Source organism: Peromyscus eremicus, unplaced genomic scaffold (assembly GCF_949786415.1).
Source record: "Peromyscus eremicus unplaced genomic scaffold, PerEre_H2_v1 PerEre#2#unplaced_407, whole genome shotgun sequence".
NCBI classification, from domain to species: Eukaryota; Metazoa; Chordata; class Mammalia; order Rodentia; family Cricetidae; genus Peromyscus; species Peromyscus eremicus.
In genome coordinates this window covers 77,723-96,028 of record NW_026734643.1, presented here as the reverse complement: position 1 = coordinate 96,028, position 18,306 = coordinate 77,723, and the positions used below count along the sequence as shown (strand labels likewise).

The following is an 18,306-nucleotide window of genomic DNA, read 5'->3' as shown; positions in this document are numbered from 1 at the left end:
CTAGCTGTCTATGATTTGCTGTCTTTGGTCTTAAGGACTCATTATTCACAAGTTGTGGAACCTTAGAGGTGGTTGTTAGTGGGAATAGATCTCCCTCAGAAGGGGTTAATAGAGTTCTCCAGACATTATGGTAATAAAAAGTCCCAAGCTGGAAATGCTCAGAATCCTCTGGCTTCTTGTACTCTTGTGATCACATTTTACCAACTCATGCCTTTGTCACTGCTACTTGCCAATAGGATGTCTCCTCATGGCACCAGTAGTAAATCCGTGAGGTGATGAGTTCACTAATGAACTGGATTTTATCTGCTTACTAACTTTGTGTGTGTGGTAAATGGTATCATTGAAATGATGACCAGCCTTCAGGAGCTCAAGGATTGAAGAGGAAGCCATAGAGTCAGCAAACTAATCACTTAACTTGACTTTACTATCTGAGGGTGTAAAACTTAATTCGCTGGGGCCAGAGAGAGGACAAAATTTAACTCTCTGGGGCCAACAAAAAAGGAGGAAACATGCACAAACATTTGTATTTCTCCATCATTTTCTCTCTGTTCTTCCTCTATGTTTCTCTTACAGCTTGTACATCTGAACAAAATCTCTCAGGCAATATAAAACTTACAATGTGGTTACATTCTATTTGTCACGTGCATGAGTACAATGAATAGAGTTAGAAAACATAATTTCCAATTTCCCTCAAGTGATTAAACATCCTACATATTATGGATGTAAAACAAATTATCCCACGAACCCACATACATTCATATCCAAGCAACTTGGTATAGATTAAAAGAATATATATAGATTAACAGAATATAAGCCAGTAAGATATATTTCTCAACGATTGTTTTACTGCCAGGCTGAATTTTGTGGTTACAAAGGAAGGATCAATAATTTTATTACTTATCTCAAATGGTAATCCTATGAACAATCTTAAAAGAATCACAAACCCAAATTATTATGTATAAAAAACAATCATTCTTCTGTCTTTTAAATACTCAGATTGTGTATTCATTCATCAATAGCTTTTTTGTATCAGGAAGCAGAGGGCATAAATGGGCATTTATTAATCACTGTCTTTGAATTAATTATCAGGATTTAAGGCATTAAGGAATTAATCATCATCTTGGATTGCCAAACTATCCTAACAAGAAAGATCCATCTGCAAATAATAACTAGGCTGCTTTGTTCTTGTTTCTTGACCTCGATGAGTCCCTCACTCAACTATGTGCCTTTCTAAACTTTAGATGGTTTCCCCAAGTTTTTCATCTCAAAGTTATTAACAAAATTATCTTATCCTATCTATAAGTCATATTGAAAGCTTTTTTTTTTAGCTATGATGCACACTGAAGCCCATGTCACATCTCTCAACATTAAGATTAAAAGAACTTGAGCTAGCTTAACTTCTGGGACACAATTGTGTTCTTGTTCATTTTTTACTCTTTTGGGTGGTCTACCACCCGGCTCCCAAATGTATCACACAAGGAGGCTTATTCTTACTTGTAAACACCTGGGCTTAGTTTGACTTGTTTCTTGCCCGCTTTCCTTAACTTCAATTAACTCATCTCTCTTTTGCCTCTGGGATTTTTCCCATTCTCTTACATCTGTAAATCTTACTCTTACTCTTACTCCTACTGGCACTGGCTGTGTATCTGGTTGGCTGACTCTGATGTCCTCCTTCTTCTCTCTCATTCATTGATCATTTTTACTCCCAGAATTCTTCTACATATTCTCTGCCTGCCAGCCCCTTCTGTCCTTTCTCATGCCTCACTATTGGCTTCAGTTCTTTATTAGACCATCGGGTGTTTAGACAAGTACCATAACACAACTTCACAGCGTTAAACAAATGCAACATAAAAAGTAACATACTTTAAAATAATATTCTACAGCACAATTGTTTTTCTTAATCATTAACCTAAACCACAATCCATATGGATCCTCAAAAGAAACTAGGTATGTGACATTTCCTTGTTCTTGTTTTCTATTCTCTGCAGCCCATGCTTTATCATGGGCAGGGGAAACACCATATCTTGCTTTTGACTTTATTAGTTTCCCTACGAAACTAAACTCTATCATAATCAATTACTATATTTATTAAAGAACCTAAATTACCAAAATCCCATTTAAACTATCACTATTATTTTGTATAAAACCATTGCTTTAAACAGAATAGCTTAGGAGGAAATAATTTTTACAATAATTCACAAATAAAAATGCCCGGTAGAATAGGATATTTCCCGGAGATAGTCATAATAAATTAAGGGAAGTGGGGATTTTCCCACATACATTCACACCATTCTAGATACCATAGGAAAATAGCAGCGGCAAAAATGTAAAGGTGCAACATTAGCAAAAGACATTCTAGAGCCAAAGCCTTTGAGGCCTTACCTATCTGAGATTCACCCATTAGAACTTTCCTTCCTGGTGGATCAACCTACTGATCTTCAGTTGCCACCTAATGCTCCTCTGACATGGCTACATAAAATATCACATTAAATGCTGTAAATACTGGTTTTGTTTTTCTTAGTAAATTTCTCTGCCATTTGTGGAAAGTGAATAATAATAGGCAGACCTCAATTTTATTCTTTGTAATCAATAATTTCCTTCCCCTTTCACACAGTGCTATATGGATCATGGTTTGAGCACACCCGTGACTGGCTGTCTATGAGAGGAAATGACAACTTCCTGTTACTGAGCTATGAAGACATGAAAAAGGTAACTGTCATTCTTACAGCAATCACAAAATCCTTTAGCAATTCACCCCATGCAGCACCCTACATTATTCAATATCCCTATTCCACCTACTCTATCACTGGTAGGATCATGAAGAGTCACTAAATGTGATATTATACCCTATTTCCTTTATTAAGATGCATCTGTCACTTACTCTCCAGCCTCCTAGTCACCCTACTTGACCCTGAAGTAGGTTGGAGAAGCTCAAACTTGTTCTAGTGGTTTTTCAATTCTGTCTATGCAACAATTTTGATACAGTTGATAATCCAGTGGTAGTGGGGAAGGGGTAAATAGTGTCATTCCACTGGTGTGCCGAAATGTATGCCATCTCTCTTTGATGAAAAGAAGAGGGACAAAGGCATTCAACCTTTCAGGGAATAAGGTGTCTTGTGCTCTGAAGTACTGAGGGTTTCTGCATGGTGAGCTAGATGACACTGGAAATTTCAATAGTCTTAGAAGAGAATATCTAAAATGTTTCAACACTAAGTAATGAAATATATCTAAATACTCTGATAGGCCATACCCTTATGTTATTTTGCAGGTTTCATTTCATTGAAATGTCCCACTGCAAGTCATAAATATGTTTAAGTAATATGTGTGTGTCACAAATATCTCTTACTTTAAAAATAAACAAAATCATATTTTGTCAGGGTGTCACATGATTGTAAACCTTGCACTGAGAGATAGAGACTGACTCAGAACTACAGGCCATCTTTGGTTGTCTGATATGTTTGAGGCCAGCCTTGGGTACAAGAGACCTTGTTTCAAAAGACTACTAAGGAAAATAATTTTGAAGTTCATTCGTCTATTTTATTTTCATGTAATTAAAAAAAAATCTTCCCTCCAATGATGGGCACATAATAATGAAACCAAGCATATAAGCAAAAAAGTATTCTCATTTGATCAGCAATTCAAAAATTTAAGTAGTTTGAAAGTTATATGTGAAATATAACCATCATTTACACATTTATATATCAACGATAAAGATATCAATTGTACTTTTTACTGAGCAAAACAAAATTGTGCTGAGCAAACAATCTGTCAGAAAAAATACTTGTCCACCTTCAGAATTCTTCAAAAATTTAGTTAAGGAGAAGCAATTTTACAGCCACTGCTAACCTTATAGAAGTAGATTCTAGTGATGACAAAGGCTGCTGATAGTTCTATCTTCTTTTTTGTTGCTTTGATTTCTCATATTATATTTTTTATTGTTTAAAACAATTATATATATATGTATGCATGGTTTTTGGAGACAGAGATTCTCTGTGTAGATTTTGGAGTCTGTCCTTCAACTCAATTTGTAGAACACGCAGAAATCTGCCTGCCTCTGCCTAATGAGTGCTGGGATTAAAGACGAGCACCACCACACATGGCAGTTTAAATATATTTTGATCATATTCTGTCCCTCACACAATTCCTTCCAAATTGTCTCCCCTTCCTTACACACCGAACTTTAAATTCTTTTTTTAAAAAAATCCCCAAATGAAAACGATAGCAAAAGAGAAAAACACTATGAGACTGGACTAGGCCCTCTGCATAGGCAAGACTGTTGTGTAGTTTGCTCTGCTTAATGGGCCCCCTGACAGTGGGATCAGGAACCATCCTTGGTGCACAGCAGGTTTTTGAGAGTCCACACATCCTAGGGTGGGACAACTTACACAACCTTGGTGCAGGAGTAGGGAATTGGACCTGCCTCAACTGAGAGTATCAGGCTCTGCTCACTCCCCATCGTAGGTCTCACATTGGAGGAGATGGGAATGGGGGTGTGGGCTGAGGGGGAAGCCTATGGGGGTCAGAGGAAGGTGGAGAAGGGAATGGTGGTCAGTATGTAAAATGAATAGAAAATTTCTAATACTAATAAAAAAAGGAACAAAAGAAAAACACCAAAGTGTAACAAAGTGTGAGCGCTCCCACCACCCCAAAAACTATGGAGTCTATTATATGTCAGTCATTTACTCCTGCACATGAAGACTGCCCTGAAGTGGTTGATATATACAGGGTCACTGCACTGGAGAGGCCTAATTTTCCCTCTCCAGGCAGGTGTAAATGACAGTTCAGGTGTTAACCTTTACCCTAGTGGCTAGATTTTCATTCATTCATTCATTATTTTTTAAATGTTTAACAAAATAAAACACAATATGATGAAACAATACTATCATCTTAGAGTTGGACAAGACAAATCAACAGAACAAAAGCATCACTATGGCACAAAAATCAGAGATCCATGTGATTGAACACTTGGGAAGCCCATAAAATCATGAAAGTAGAAACTCTAATTTATAAGTAGAGAACTGGTGCAGACATGGAGCACAGTGCAGCATGCTTCAGAATGTGGCTTCTTATGTGTTTTTCTCATGCTGATGTGGAGGGCCTTGTTTTCTTCATGTCTTCCCTCCTCTCTGGCTCTTACGCTTTCTTCTTCTGAGGAGGAGTTTTGGAGGGATTTTTGGAGGGATTTAGTGGAAACATACCATTAAGAACTGATTTGTTCAGAAGTATCCACTCTGTGTAATGTCTGTCTGAGGGTCTCTTATTTGTTCTTGCCAGCTTCATGAGAAAGCTTCTCTGATGATGGCTGAACAAGGCACAAATCTGAGCATAGCAGTATATCGTTAGGAGTCATTTTGTCACTAAATTGTTAGATCAGTATTAGTTTCCTTTACACTAGGTCCCCAGGCTATTTAACCTCTGGTCAGCAAAGCAGTGTCAGGTAAAGATTCCATCTCATGAAGTGGGCCTTAAGTAAAATAAATTATTGGTTATTTCCTCCCATGAGCTTTGTGCAAACATTACTCCAGCATATCTCTCAGGACAAAATTGTAGATCAAAGTATTTGTGGCTAGATTAATGTTTACATTTCTCTTTTGATAGTATGCATAGTACCATCTTTTAATAACGATGATGGAATGTGGAGCTGACAGCAGTATGTAATCACCAGCATCTCCATGGTTGATGAGTGATAAAGGTGTTGTCTTCAGCAATGAGTCCTTGCTGTCAGTTTGTGGAGAGCAAACTATAGTCTTGGCAAAGGCTTGTGTTAGGGGTCCTGTGGAATCCCTTTGGCCAAGAACTCACTAGGTGTAACCCAATACCAGACAAGAGATGGTCATTTGGAACATGATCTCCCCCATTATTTGGTAATATTATTTAGATTGTCATCATATGTGTATATATTTTAAGAAGTTTTTATTGTACTAGCTTTCCATACATTCACTGATGTGTTCCTTAATTGTAGCTGTCACTCCTCATATTCCCTCCCTCCCTCAAGTCCCTCTTCTTTCCCCATCCTCATTTGATTATCCCATTCCAGGCCTTGCCTATCCATCTGTAACTTGTCTCCATGTTTAGTTCTTTCATTATGATTATGGGCTGAACCAACTTTTTTTCCTGATGTTGTCTGTTGTCTATTTTGGGTTCTGCATGTTTTCTTTTTACTTTGATATGCCTCTCCTTCTTTAGGTTGTGGAGTTATTGTCATGATTTATTTTTGGTTTATTTATTTTTGTTTTTTCATCCAAACCAAAATTTCCCTCACTCCCCTCTTCCTACTTCTTCCAACACTACTGCCACCCACACAATTCCCCTCCACTGTTACTCTTCAGATACTGGTGGGCCTCCCAATGATATCAGCTAGCCATGGTATATCAAATAGTGGGGTGACTAGTCTCTTCCTCTTCTATTAAGGCTGGATGAGGTAATCTGGTATTGGAAATGGGTGTCGAAAGGAAGCAAAAGAGTCAGGGACTTCCCCTGCTCTCATTATTAGGAGTCTCACAGGAACACTAAGTTACAAAACTGTAATATATATGCACAGCACCTATAACAATCTCATGGAGGTCCGTTGTTGTTTGTTCAGTCTCTGTGAGCCCCTGTGAGCCCAGGTAAGTGTAGTCTTTGGGGTTTTTTTTTTTGGTGCCTTTGATGTCACTGGGCCCTACACTCCAGCCATGCCCTGTTCTGAAAGATATTTGTGAGCTCCACCTAATGTTTGGCTGTAGGTCTCTGCATATTTTTCCATCAGTTGCTTTGTGGTGAAGCCTATGTGATGACAGTTGTACTAGACATCAATCTATGAGAAAAGCAGTACATCATTTCATTGACTTCCTTTGCCATTCATATTTTTGCTGTCCTAAATCTCTGGAGTATACTGCCTCTGGGTGCTAGCCCACAGAGGGGAGCACCTCTCAGGACATGGGTCTGTAGCTCTGTCAGTCATTTCTTGTTCACTCCCCCAATTTCTGCCACATCTTTACCCAAGCAAATTTTGTCAGCAGGAAAGATTGTAGGTTGAAGGCTTTGTGGCTGGACTGGTGTCCCAGTCCACAGGAAATCTTGCCTGGTTACAGGAGATGGCTAGTTCAGTTGCCATATTCCATGTTACTAGGTCGTTCTCATAGATTCCTGAGTGTTTCCATTGCTCTAGGTTTCCATCTCATCCCAGTGATGCTCCATATTCCATTGTCTCTCCTAATTCTCTCTCAACCCATCCTCCACCCACATGATCTCTCCTGTTCCCATCCTCATTCTCCCTTCTAAGTCCCTCCTCCATCCACTAGCAATGTTCATTTTACTTTCTCACAGTGAGTCTCATGCATACCCCCTTGGGCATACCTAGTTATTTAGTTTCTCTTGGTCTGTCAGTTTTATCTTGGTTCTCCTTTACTTTCTATGTAATAATCACTTATGATTGAGTACATACCATTCTTGTATTTCTGTGTCAGAATTGCCTTAATCATGACTATCTTTTCTACATCCATCAGTTTGTCTTCATATTTAATGATGTCATTGTTTTTAACAGCTGAGTAATACTCCATTATATAAATATACCAGATTTTCTGTATCCATTTTTCTATTGAGGTTATTTACAGTTTCTGACTATTACAAATAAAGCTTCTATAAACATAGTAGAAAAAGTGTCCTGTGGTATCGGGTGTTCTTTGGGCATATGCCCAGGAGTGGTATGGTATAACTGAGTCTTGAGGTAGATCGATTCCCAAATTTCTTAGAAACTGCCATATTTATTTCCAAAGTGGCTGTATAAGTTTGCACTCCCCCCAGCAGTTGAGGAGCATTCCCCTTGTTCCACGTGCTCTTCATCATAACTCTGTCAATGGTAATTTTGGTCTTAACTATTCTGACAGGTGTAAGATAAAACTCAGTGTTGTTTTTAATTGCATTTCCCTGATGGCTAAGGATTTTAGTATTTCTTTGACTCTTTCTCAGCTATTTATACTCCCCTGTTGAGAATCCTCCGTGCAGATATGTACTTCAATTTTAAATCAGGGACAGTGATATCTGTGGACATTATTTTCTTGTCCAAGATTGTTTTAGCTATCCTGCTTTTTTTATTTTTCCATACAAAGTTGAGTATTGTTATTTTAAGGTCTGTAAAGAATTGTGTTAGAATTTTGATGGGTATTCCATTGAATCTGTAGATTTCTTTTGATAAGCTGACCAGTTTTACTATATTAAACCTGATGATCAATGAATATGGAAGACATTTCCATGTTTTGAAATCTTCTCCAATTTCTTCCTTCAGAGTCTTTAGGTTCCTGTCATACAGGTTTTTCACTTGCTTTCTTACAGTTACACCAAGATATTTTATCTTACTTGTGGCTATTGTGAAGGGTGTTGTTTTCCTGATTTCTTTCTCACCCCATTTATCATTTGTATATAAGAGGGCTACTGGGATTCTTTTTTTTAATTTTTTATGTATCCAGTTACTACACTCAAGATGTTTATCAGTTTTGGATCTCCTTGGTAGAATTTTTTGTTAGATTATGTATACTATTGTATCACCTGCAAATAGTAATTTTTTTACTTCCTTTACAATTTGTTTCCCATTATTCTCCTTAAGTTGTCATATTCTGCTAGACAACACTTCAAGTACTGTGTTTAATAGATGTAGAAAGTGTGGAAAGCCTTGTCATGTTCCTGTTTTTTGTGAATTTGCTTTGACTTTCTACCCATTTAATTTGATGTTGGCTATTGGTCGCAATATATTGTCATTAGTATGTATAGCTATGTCCCCATATTCCTGATCTCTCCAAGCTATTTATCATGAAGGGGTGCTCCTGTTTGTTAAAGGATTTTTTCATCTAATAGGATAATCCTCTGGTGTTTTTCTTCCAATTTGTATATATGATGGATTAAATTAACAGATTTTCATATGTTGAATCATCCTTGCATCTCTGGGATGAAGCCCACCTAACTAGGTTAGATTATCTTTTTGTTTTCTTGGATTCAGTTTGTGAGTACTTTATTGAGTATTTTACATCTATGTGCATGAGGGAAATTGGTCTGTAATTCTATTTTTGTTTCTTCTTTGTGTGGTTCAGATATCAGTGTAAGCCGGGCGGTGGTGGCGCACTCCTTTAATCCCAGCACTCGGGAGGCAGAGTCAGGCGGATCTCTGTGAGTTCGAGGCCAGCCTGGGCTACCAAGTGAGTTCCAGGAAAAGGCACAAAGCTACACAGAGAAACCCTGTCTCGAAAAACTAAAAAAAAAAAAAAAAACAGATATCAGCATAACTGTGGCCTCATTTGGCAATATTCCATCTATTTCTATCTTGTGAATTTGAGGAGTATAGGTATTAGCACTTCTTTGAATGCCTGGTAGAATTATGTACTAAAACAAACTAGTCCTGGCTACTATTTTTTGGGAGGCTTTTAATGGCTGCTTCTATTTCCGTGGGCATTATGCATCTATATAAATTGTTTTGAACTTCATATAACTTCAGTAAGTGGTATCTAACACAAATGTTGTTCCCTTCTTTTAGATTTTCCAAGTTTGCGGTGTACACATTTTTGACTTATGGCCCAATGATTTCTTTAATATCCTAGGTGTCTCTTGTTATGTCTCTCTTATCATTTCTGATTATGTTAATTTGGATATTCTCTCTCTTCCATTTAGTAAGTTTGGATAAATGTTTGTCTACCTTGTTGTTTTTCCTCAAAGAACCAACTCAATGTTTCATTGATGGTTTGCATTGTTCTCTTTGCTTCTATTATATTGATTTTAGTCCTCTATTTGACTATTTCCTAAATTCTTTCTAGTATTTGTGTCTGCTTCTTATTGTTCTAGAGCTTTTAATTGTGCTGTTAATTCTCTGGTATGAGAATTCTCTAATTTCTGCTATCAGGTTCTTAGTGCTATGAGTCTTCTCTTAACAGAGCTTTAATTGTGTCCCATTAGTTTTGGTAGGTCATGGATTTATTTTAATTGAATTCTAAGAAGTGTTTAATATCTTTATTTCTTTCTTGACCCATTGTTAATTCAGCTGGGAGTTTTTCAGTTTTCATGATTTTATAGGCTTTCTACAGTTTCTGTTGTTTTCAAAATGCAAATTTTACTCACAGTGGTCTCATAGTATATAGTGGGTTATTTCAATTTTTTTGATGTATGGATACTTGATTTGTAACTGAGTATATGATCAATTTTGGAGAAGGTTCCATGAGAGAATGAGAAACAACTATAACCTTTTGTGTTTGGGTGAAATATACTATAGATATATGTCCTGGTCATTTGTGCCACAATGTCTGATAATTCTATTATTTATCAGTTTAATTTCCTTCTAGATGGCATGTCCATTTGTAAGAATGTGCTGCTGAAGTGTCCCACTATTAATGTTTGGGATTTGATGTTTGATTTAAGTGTTAGTCGTGTTTGTCTTACAAATATGGGTACCGTTGCATTTGGAGAATAAATGTTAAGAACTGAAATGTCATCGTGGTGGATTTTTACCTTAATAAGTATAAAATATCCTCCACCTTCCTTTTTGAATAATTTTGGTTTGAATTCTCACTTTTGCATTAAAATTAACCCATTTTTATTAATCTTTGTATTGTCACAGGTCCTGTGGTTTCACCTGCCTATAACATCTTGTTTCTTCAGTGGCTCACTCCACTCTGCTCTTCATTTCCTCCTCCATACTTTGATTTTATTGCCTAACTGTATCTTGCTTGGCTATTGGTCAGCTTTTTCATTAAACCCATCTGGGCATAATTTATACAGAGTACAGGAACATTCCACAGCACTTAGAAAATGGAGTGGACTATGAGTGGGGATAGAAAGGACACCAGGATGGAAGAAAGCAGTTTTCCACAGGAACTACATAGATAATCACCTGGAAATGAGGGCACGGAGTGAGGACAGGCCACAGCAAAATTTTGATATAAAGCTGTGAATGAAACTGAATGATTGACCTTGGGATAACAGAGGTAGAGGTGAGGATCTATAGTTAGCCTACTTGCTTTCCTGGTCAGAGTGACCTGTGGGATCTTATGGAGTGTCTTCTTTATCTGGAGGTGAGGGGAAAACAATGAGTAGGTAGAAGGAACTTTGGAGACTAAGACTTATGTTATACACATTATATTGGGGAATTTTGGGGAGAGACTATAGCAGGTGTTCTGCACAGAGATGAGGGTGAAACTAGGAGAATGGACTTGAGGAGGAAATGGAGAGATAAACCTCTGCATTGAGTCTATTATTTCCACGCCCAGTTTTGCCTGTGGGTTTTTGGGAAATGGTTGATTGACTTGAGGTGTGGGACCAATCAACAATTTATGGTAGGGGTATTTAGGAGGGTCTCTGAGATCCACTAGAGATGGAGGTGTCTGATGTAGGTGTTTTGATGCAGAACTGGGGATAACACTGGGGGATGGGACTCAAAGGAATGGAGAGTGAGCCAAAAATCTATAGGTGGCTTACTTTTCCCTGGCCAGAGTAATCTGTGGGTTCCCAAGGAGGGCCAGTTGAAGTAGGGGCTTGGGATAATCCTATGAGTTGGAAAAGTCAGGATAGGAGGAGAAGCTCTTTGGGATCCACTCTAGATGGGGCGAGATGCCACAGATATTCTGTGGCAGAACTTGGTATGAGACTTGGGAATTGGGATGTGAGGAACAGAGGAAAAGGAGAAAATATGTGGTCAGCCTACCTACTTCCCTGGCATGAGTCAGAAAAATAATCTTTGATGAAATTTATTAAGGATAATCAAAAAGAGAAAAACTGGATTTTTCCAAAATAATTTGATCTGTTGATTTTATCTTTTCCAGGGGTACAAATTTTCCATGTAAAAAGCAAAGCCATCCATCAGATACTTTGCTTTTGAGGAATATTTGAATTTTTCATTGTAAAATTCAATTTTTTCCCAGGAAACTTCATTACCCACCTCTGCTGCATGCTTATTCATTTTCCCATAATTCTCCTTTGCAACCATTCAATGCACTGTTTTCAATTATTGCCATGGTTGTTTACCTTTACATTAAATATTAACTGAATCTGTGATAAAATATGTAATAAAAGTTTAGAGCCAAAAATTCCTGTATGAACATATTTGTAGGGCTTGGATTCTAAGCAAAGTCTTCCTTATTCCAAAATTTTGCATTCTTATGAGTAACTCCTAGAAGTGAGCCAGTTGTGGTAGTGCACAGTTATAATCCCAGTGGGGGGTCTGAGGTAAAAAGGTTGTGAATTTGATGCCCATCTAAGTAACAGCATGAAATCATAATTCAAAACAAAATAACATATTGGCAGTAGCCCCAAGTAAAAATTATTGAGAACATTTTTATAAAAGTGTTTTAAATCTGTGTTATGCTCAGTTACCCATAGGAAAAAGTATCATTTGGCATAAACATGAACCCAGATCAAATTATTTGTGTATATTGCCTTCACTCACATTGACGCTTTCTATAAGTATGTCTACAAGTATCTTTAAACTTCTGAGGGCAGGTTGGGTATGGTGGTGCACAATTTTAATGCTAGCACTTAAGGGGAAAAGCCTCTTTGTGTTTGAGATCAGTCTGGTCTCCACAGCAATTTGCATCAGACCAGATAGGACTCCCTCCATAGCATACTGTCTCAAGACAAAAATCCCATTGTATTTAGTAGGTAGGTTGGCATATACCTGTGAATATAGCAATAGATAATTGACGTTAAGATGATCAAAAGTTTAAGGTCTTCATTCAATACAAAGTAAATTTGAGGACACTCTAAGTTATATGAGACCCATCTAATATTAACTCCCCCATAAAAAACCATAGCCTCTGTATTTTAGGGGCCAGAAATCAGTCACATTGCAAGCCGACTAAATATACGAATGTTGTGTGTGACTCTTGCCCTCTTTACAAGGCATGTTTCTTTCCTAAACCCCATTCAATATTTTCTCATTTCGTGGTACCATTTCATTCTTCATTTTTCTTTTTCCATCTTCCATCTGTAGTTACCTTCTCTGCATCTGTTTTCTCAGAGCTCTATAATTATTAACCTCATTTTTGTTTTGATTCTTCATTTAGAATACAAGGGGAACCATAGAGAAGATCTGTGACTTCCTAGGAAAGAAACTGGAGCCAGATGAGCTAGATCTGGTCCTCAAGTACAGCTCCTTCGAAGCTATGAAAGAAAACAGAATGTCTAATTTAAACCTCCACCCAGAAGCTGTGAATATTAATTGTTTGGTCCTCATGAGAAAAGGTGAAGAGACTCTTTAGTCCCAAAATATGTCAGAATATGTGGAGGGTTTTTTCTTCCAATGAGGCTCTAAGAAATTGTTGTGAATGTGTCAGCAGTCATTGCTCATCACTCATAGTTTCTCAGAGATCTTCCAGGGGAATCTTTCTGTGGTGATGACATGGATTTCAGAAACTCTGAAAAGATTGATTTTTTTTTTCTGGGAGATGATCTTGGGTTTGTAGAGGGTTGTGTCCAATATCCTCAATGGAAAATGAGAGACATGTTTTTGTGAGTCTTTGTTAGGCTCTCTGTATCATAGCCATAAACTCTAAAGAAAATGTTTAATGCAAAGAACCAAAGATATATATTGGGGGACAACCACAAAATACACATCCATTCACTGCTGGAAAAAGATGTCCAACAGGTCAAGATTGCTGACCCACTAGTGAATTATCCTCCAGTGTTAAAATATGATGGCATTTGCCAAGCTAAATTTGGATTGCTTCACGATCATAGTTACTGTCTTTTTTTCTGAATTGTCTCCATCGGAATGGGAATATCCATCTTCTCTATGTCTGTGCCACCTCTCTATGCTATGAGCAAATTGTGGGTATAGTTTCATAGCTGTGCAGTTGAGAAGTGACTGCCAGAATACACCACATCAAATTAGTGAATAATTGGTGAGATGGGACTCAGGGTTGAAGAAGGAATGAGTTAGATGTGAGGTATTTGGGGATGACTAAAAAACTTGTGTATAAATGCAGAAAGTGGAGAGTTATGCGTTTAATTTTCCTCCTCTAGTTATTTTTTTTTTTGGTTTTTCAAGACAGGGTTTCTCTGTATAGCTTTGCACCTTTCCTGGGTTTCGGTCTGTAGACCAGGCTGGCCTCGAACTCACAAAGATCCGGCTGCCTCTGGCAAGTGCTGGGATTAAAGGCGTGCACCACTACCGCCTGGCTTCTTCCAATTATTTACATGCTTCAGCCTTAATCTTCAGTCAACCTCCAACCTACAGTGTTTGTGAGAATCAGGTCATGAGACTCTAAGAACATCAGGAATATACATAGAGATAAGTAAGTTAAAGTCATTAGTGTATTGCATCTAATTCAGTACTCCTGGTGTCCTCACAAGAGCAAATTATACTCAGATTTGGGCACACAAAAACGTCAACTTAAGGAAATGATCATCTATGCACTAAGGACCGAGGCCTATGGGAGGATCCACTGCCATTGACCTACAACCTCAGACTCCTGTGCTCCAGACTGTATGGAGATAGAGTTCTCTGTACAAGAACTGAAGACCTCAAATAAGAAAAGAAATAGCCTATTATTGGATTTCCTGTAATGAATAACAATTTAGCAGAGATAAAAGAGTATGTGTTCATAAATGGCTTCAATAAAATGCCAAAACCAAAAAGTGGCTTGTTTAATAGAGACAGGCTACTGAAACTAACAAAAGTTTTATCTGAGACACACTGGAGCAGATGAAATAGAATTTGGAACAAAATTGCATGAGGAAAACTGTTTTTCCAGCTATGTTTTTCCAGAATGAGACCACATTGGGATTTTAGTTTACTCTCTTCTAAAACATAATATTTCCATGTATTATATTTTTAGGAGAAAAATATATAGTAGTTATTTCTCAAAAAATGAATATGGCCCTAAAGTCATATGTAGTTTAATTATCATAGTGATCATATAAAACACCCATTTCTTTTGTATTTGAAGATAACTTTTATTCTGAGAAATTGTTTTCCTTGTATTAAACTCACTATAAGCCATGCATCCCACAGGAAACCAGGTCAATGAAGGGGGAGACAAACTTCATTATGCCCTTCACCCTGATTCATGACTCCAGTGCAGAAGTTGCTGAGATGCATATGGTGGGAAACAATTTGAAAAGAATAAGAAGAATGAGGAAAATGTTGATCTTCTTAATTCCTACATTAGATTGATTCCTTTTTTAATATGGAAAGTATTAACAGATCAAAGATTAATTATAAAATTTATTTCATCACTTACCATTAGATACCTAATCCTTAAATCATAATGCATGAAAAGTTATGTTAAATGTTATACTAGCTTTGAAAAAGAGGAACTCTCTCGACTTACTTTTGTTGTCCTTTAATTGCTTTTCTCAGGACACCCGAGAGATACATTTCCTTGCCTCTAGAGAGATACTCTGAAGAGCTACTATTTACCTAGGAGTCTCACTTATCTGGCTAGATGGTATTAATTTAGTTTAAAGCTCCAATGAAAAATTTTCCACAAACAATTTTGGTCATTATGATTCAATATTTAGATATTTCAGGAAATACAGACTAGAGAGATGTTCTGCGTAGTTGAGGTAACTTCAATAAAGACATTGTCACAATCAAGACCCATGGGAGGAAATGTCTTCTGACATCTTCAAAGGTTTTGACCCTCAGTAGTTCACAGTAGATATTTACTAGACAGAGTACTTGAGCCAGTAATCATTTTCTCTGGTGTAACAAAGAAGATATTAAGAGACACAGAGGGAAGAAGACCTATGGAGAAGCCCACTATCTACAGGCCAAAAAAGCCAGGAAGGCTTTTTATGAGAATTGCAGCCTCTGAAACTAGGAAGAACTTCCTTTCCAACAAGAGTTAAGCCACTATGCGTTAGGGTTATACTGACCCTGAACACATCAGAGTTGGAGGAGGTTTTTAGAAAGAAGCACTAAAGAAAAATACTTGCATGAAAGGTACACAAGATTATGAGAATGTTGGACTGAGAACTTCATGTGTACACTCCACAAACATGATTCTCTCATCTGGACTGATTCATTCCATTTGGCAGACACATTGAATTTGCTGAGATTCTGGTAGCTCAGCATCCAGTCTGGCTTATGAGGATCAAGATTGCTGTGGGATACAATAACACAACTTGTTTCAATAATGGGTATAATAATGAAGCTGAAAGTAGCAATGGGCATTGACAGATTCCAGTATTAATAGATGACACTCTTACAGTCATCGCAAGTAATGATATATTATTTGAATATTGTGCATCAATAATTATTTTTCCTTTAATGTGTACAACTGGGCATTTAAAATTAAGTTATGTGATACAAAAGATTGTATTTTAGTAAGGAAAAAACATGACTTCTATTGTCAGTCTTTTGGCTTCAAATCTACATGCATCACTATAATACTGGTAAGATCTCAAGGACTAATTTATCTTCATCAGTAAAATGGCAACAAGGCCACTATCTTCCTTACTCATTTACTAATACTTTCAATAATTCCATACTGAGAATGTTTTGTATGTCTGACACACTTTGAAAATGAAGCCTTTGATAATTTAAGAAATATTTTACTTTTCAAACATATTACATGCATATTTCAAACATGTTTAAAAAAAGGAAATTCATCAAAGTGTCACAGCTATGAAATAAAATACAGCAAGGATGGGGCCTGTAGAATTCTACATGGAGAGAAGATAGGAAGAAATGGTCACCATTACACAAATAAGGAAACAAAAGAACAAGAAGTGACTATGTGGAACACATCAGCACTTCATGGTGAAGGAACACATAATACAATGTGAGAAGTTGGACTATTTGAGATCTCTAAGTCGAAACCTAAAGACCTCCTAGAATGTGGTTATGAGAACCAAGGTATGGTAAAAAAAAAAAAAAATACTGGGGATAAAATCATCTTCACGCATCAGCAAACTCCATACTGACTGAAAACAGACATCCTGGGATGCTCTCAGCAGACAGTATCTGTGTCTCTTGTATCTGATGGAAATACCAAGATGACTGACATGTAGCTCACCATTGTGTGTATATCCAGCTCTACGGTATCTGAAACCTTCAACCTCTGCAGGCATGTGCATTCATATGCAGCTACAGACACATATTTAGAATTAATTTTAAAAGGTATTTTAAAAGTTGCTGGCATAGTTTGCAGAACATTTATAAGTAAACCATAAAAGAAAGAAAGAACAATTGAAGTGTGTTTGGATAATTGACATATGAAACTCTGTTGGGCTCGATAGCATGGTGGAAGCATATCTAGTGAGAAGGAGAAATAATATGGACATTAAATATATAGATCCAGTGTCCATGTTGTTAGATTGTGGAGTTGATATATTGGTATAAGAGATGGTTGACATTACTTATTGAGAGGTACAAGTCTGTTTGCATATTTTTCAAAGCATAAGAATCATTCTCCACAGAGTAACTGTTAGTTCTACTTTACTTACTGTGTGGTCCTACATAAGCAGATGATAATATCATGTGAATAAAGGAATGAGAGCAGATTTACAATCACCATTAACCCATCTCTGTGTCTGCTTCACATTTTCCAGGTATGGCTGGGGACTGGAAGAATCACTTTACAGTAGCTCAAGCTGAAACCTTTGATAAAGTATTCCAGGAGAAAATGGCTGGTTTTCCTCCAGGGCTGTTTCCATGGAAATAAATTCTTAAAACTTTAAAATCTTACATGGACATTGGTGTTTATTTCCCTGTCCTTGTACAGGGACTGAGTGGATATGGTCATAGAATACATCCTATTATTGAATTGTGTAGGCTTTTTTCTAAAATGTATTAGTAGTAATTATAGCAGTACTATTAGTGGTCATAGTAGTGGTGTAGTGGTGGTTGTTTTATGTGAGTCTGTGTGTGTGTGTGCGTTTGTGTGTGTGCATCACGCACATGGGTGTGCACATACATTTCTGTGTGTAGTAACTTTAGGGATAAGAAGAATGCATTGTTTCCCATGGAGCTGCCATTATGTATGCTGTAACCTCCTTTCTTTGTGTCCTAGGAACTAGATTCATTTCTTCTATGAGGGTAGTACAGTGCTCTTAACCTCTCAATCATCTTTCCAGCCCTGATTCTTGTAGTCTTGAGTCATCAAATATTTGTTCCTATTATGACTGTTTTACTCTACATTGCCAGTTAAGTCCAATTTGCTTCACAGAATTCCAGCTTAAAATAACCCTTGTAATATCTGAAATATAAAACACACTACAGAAATTTGTAGATAATTTTTAGTCTGTGACATTTGGGCAATATAAATAAATCGTATTTATAGAGACATTAAAACCTAATTTAAGTAGTCTATGGTAGATCTTTATAAACTTTCATTTCTGCTCACA

The 18,306-nt window shown here is 37.1% G+C and overlaps 1 protein-coding gene across 1 annotated transcript in view; it reads left to right on the top strand.

The window, feature by feature from the left end:
• Positions 1-17,624, top strand: part of LOC131901798 (alcohol sulfotransferase-like) — a 30,503-nt gene extending 12,879 nt beyond the window's left edge. The window contains exon 4 of the mRNA XM_059252874.1: positions 17,512-17,624. Within this exon, the coding sequence (XP_059108857.1) occupies positions 17,512-17,624 (113 nt within the window). The remainder of the gene's footprint in view (positions 1-17,511) is intronic.
• The last annotated feature ends 682 nt before the right edge of the window (positions 17,625-18,306 follow it).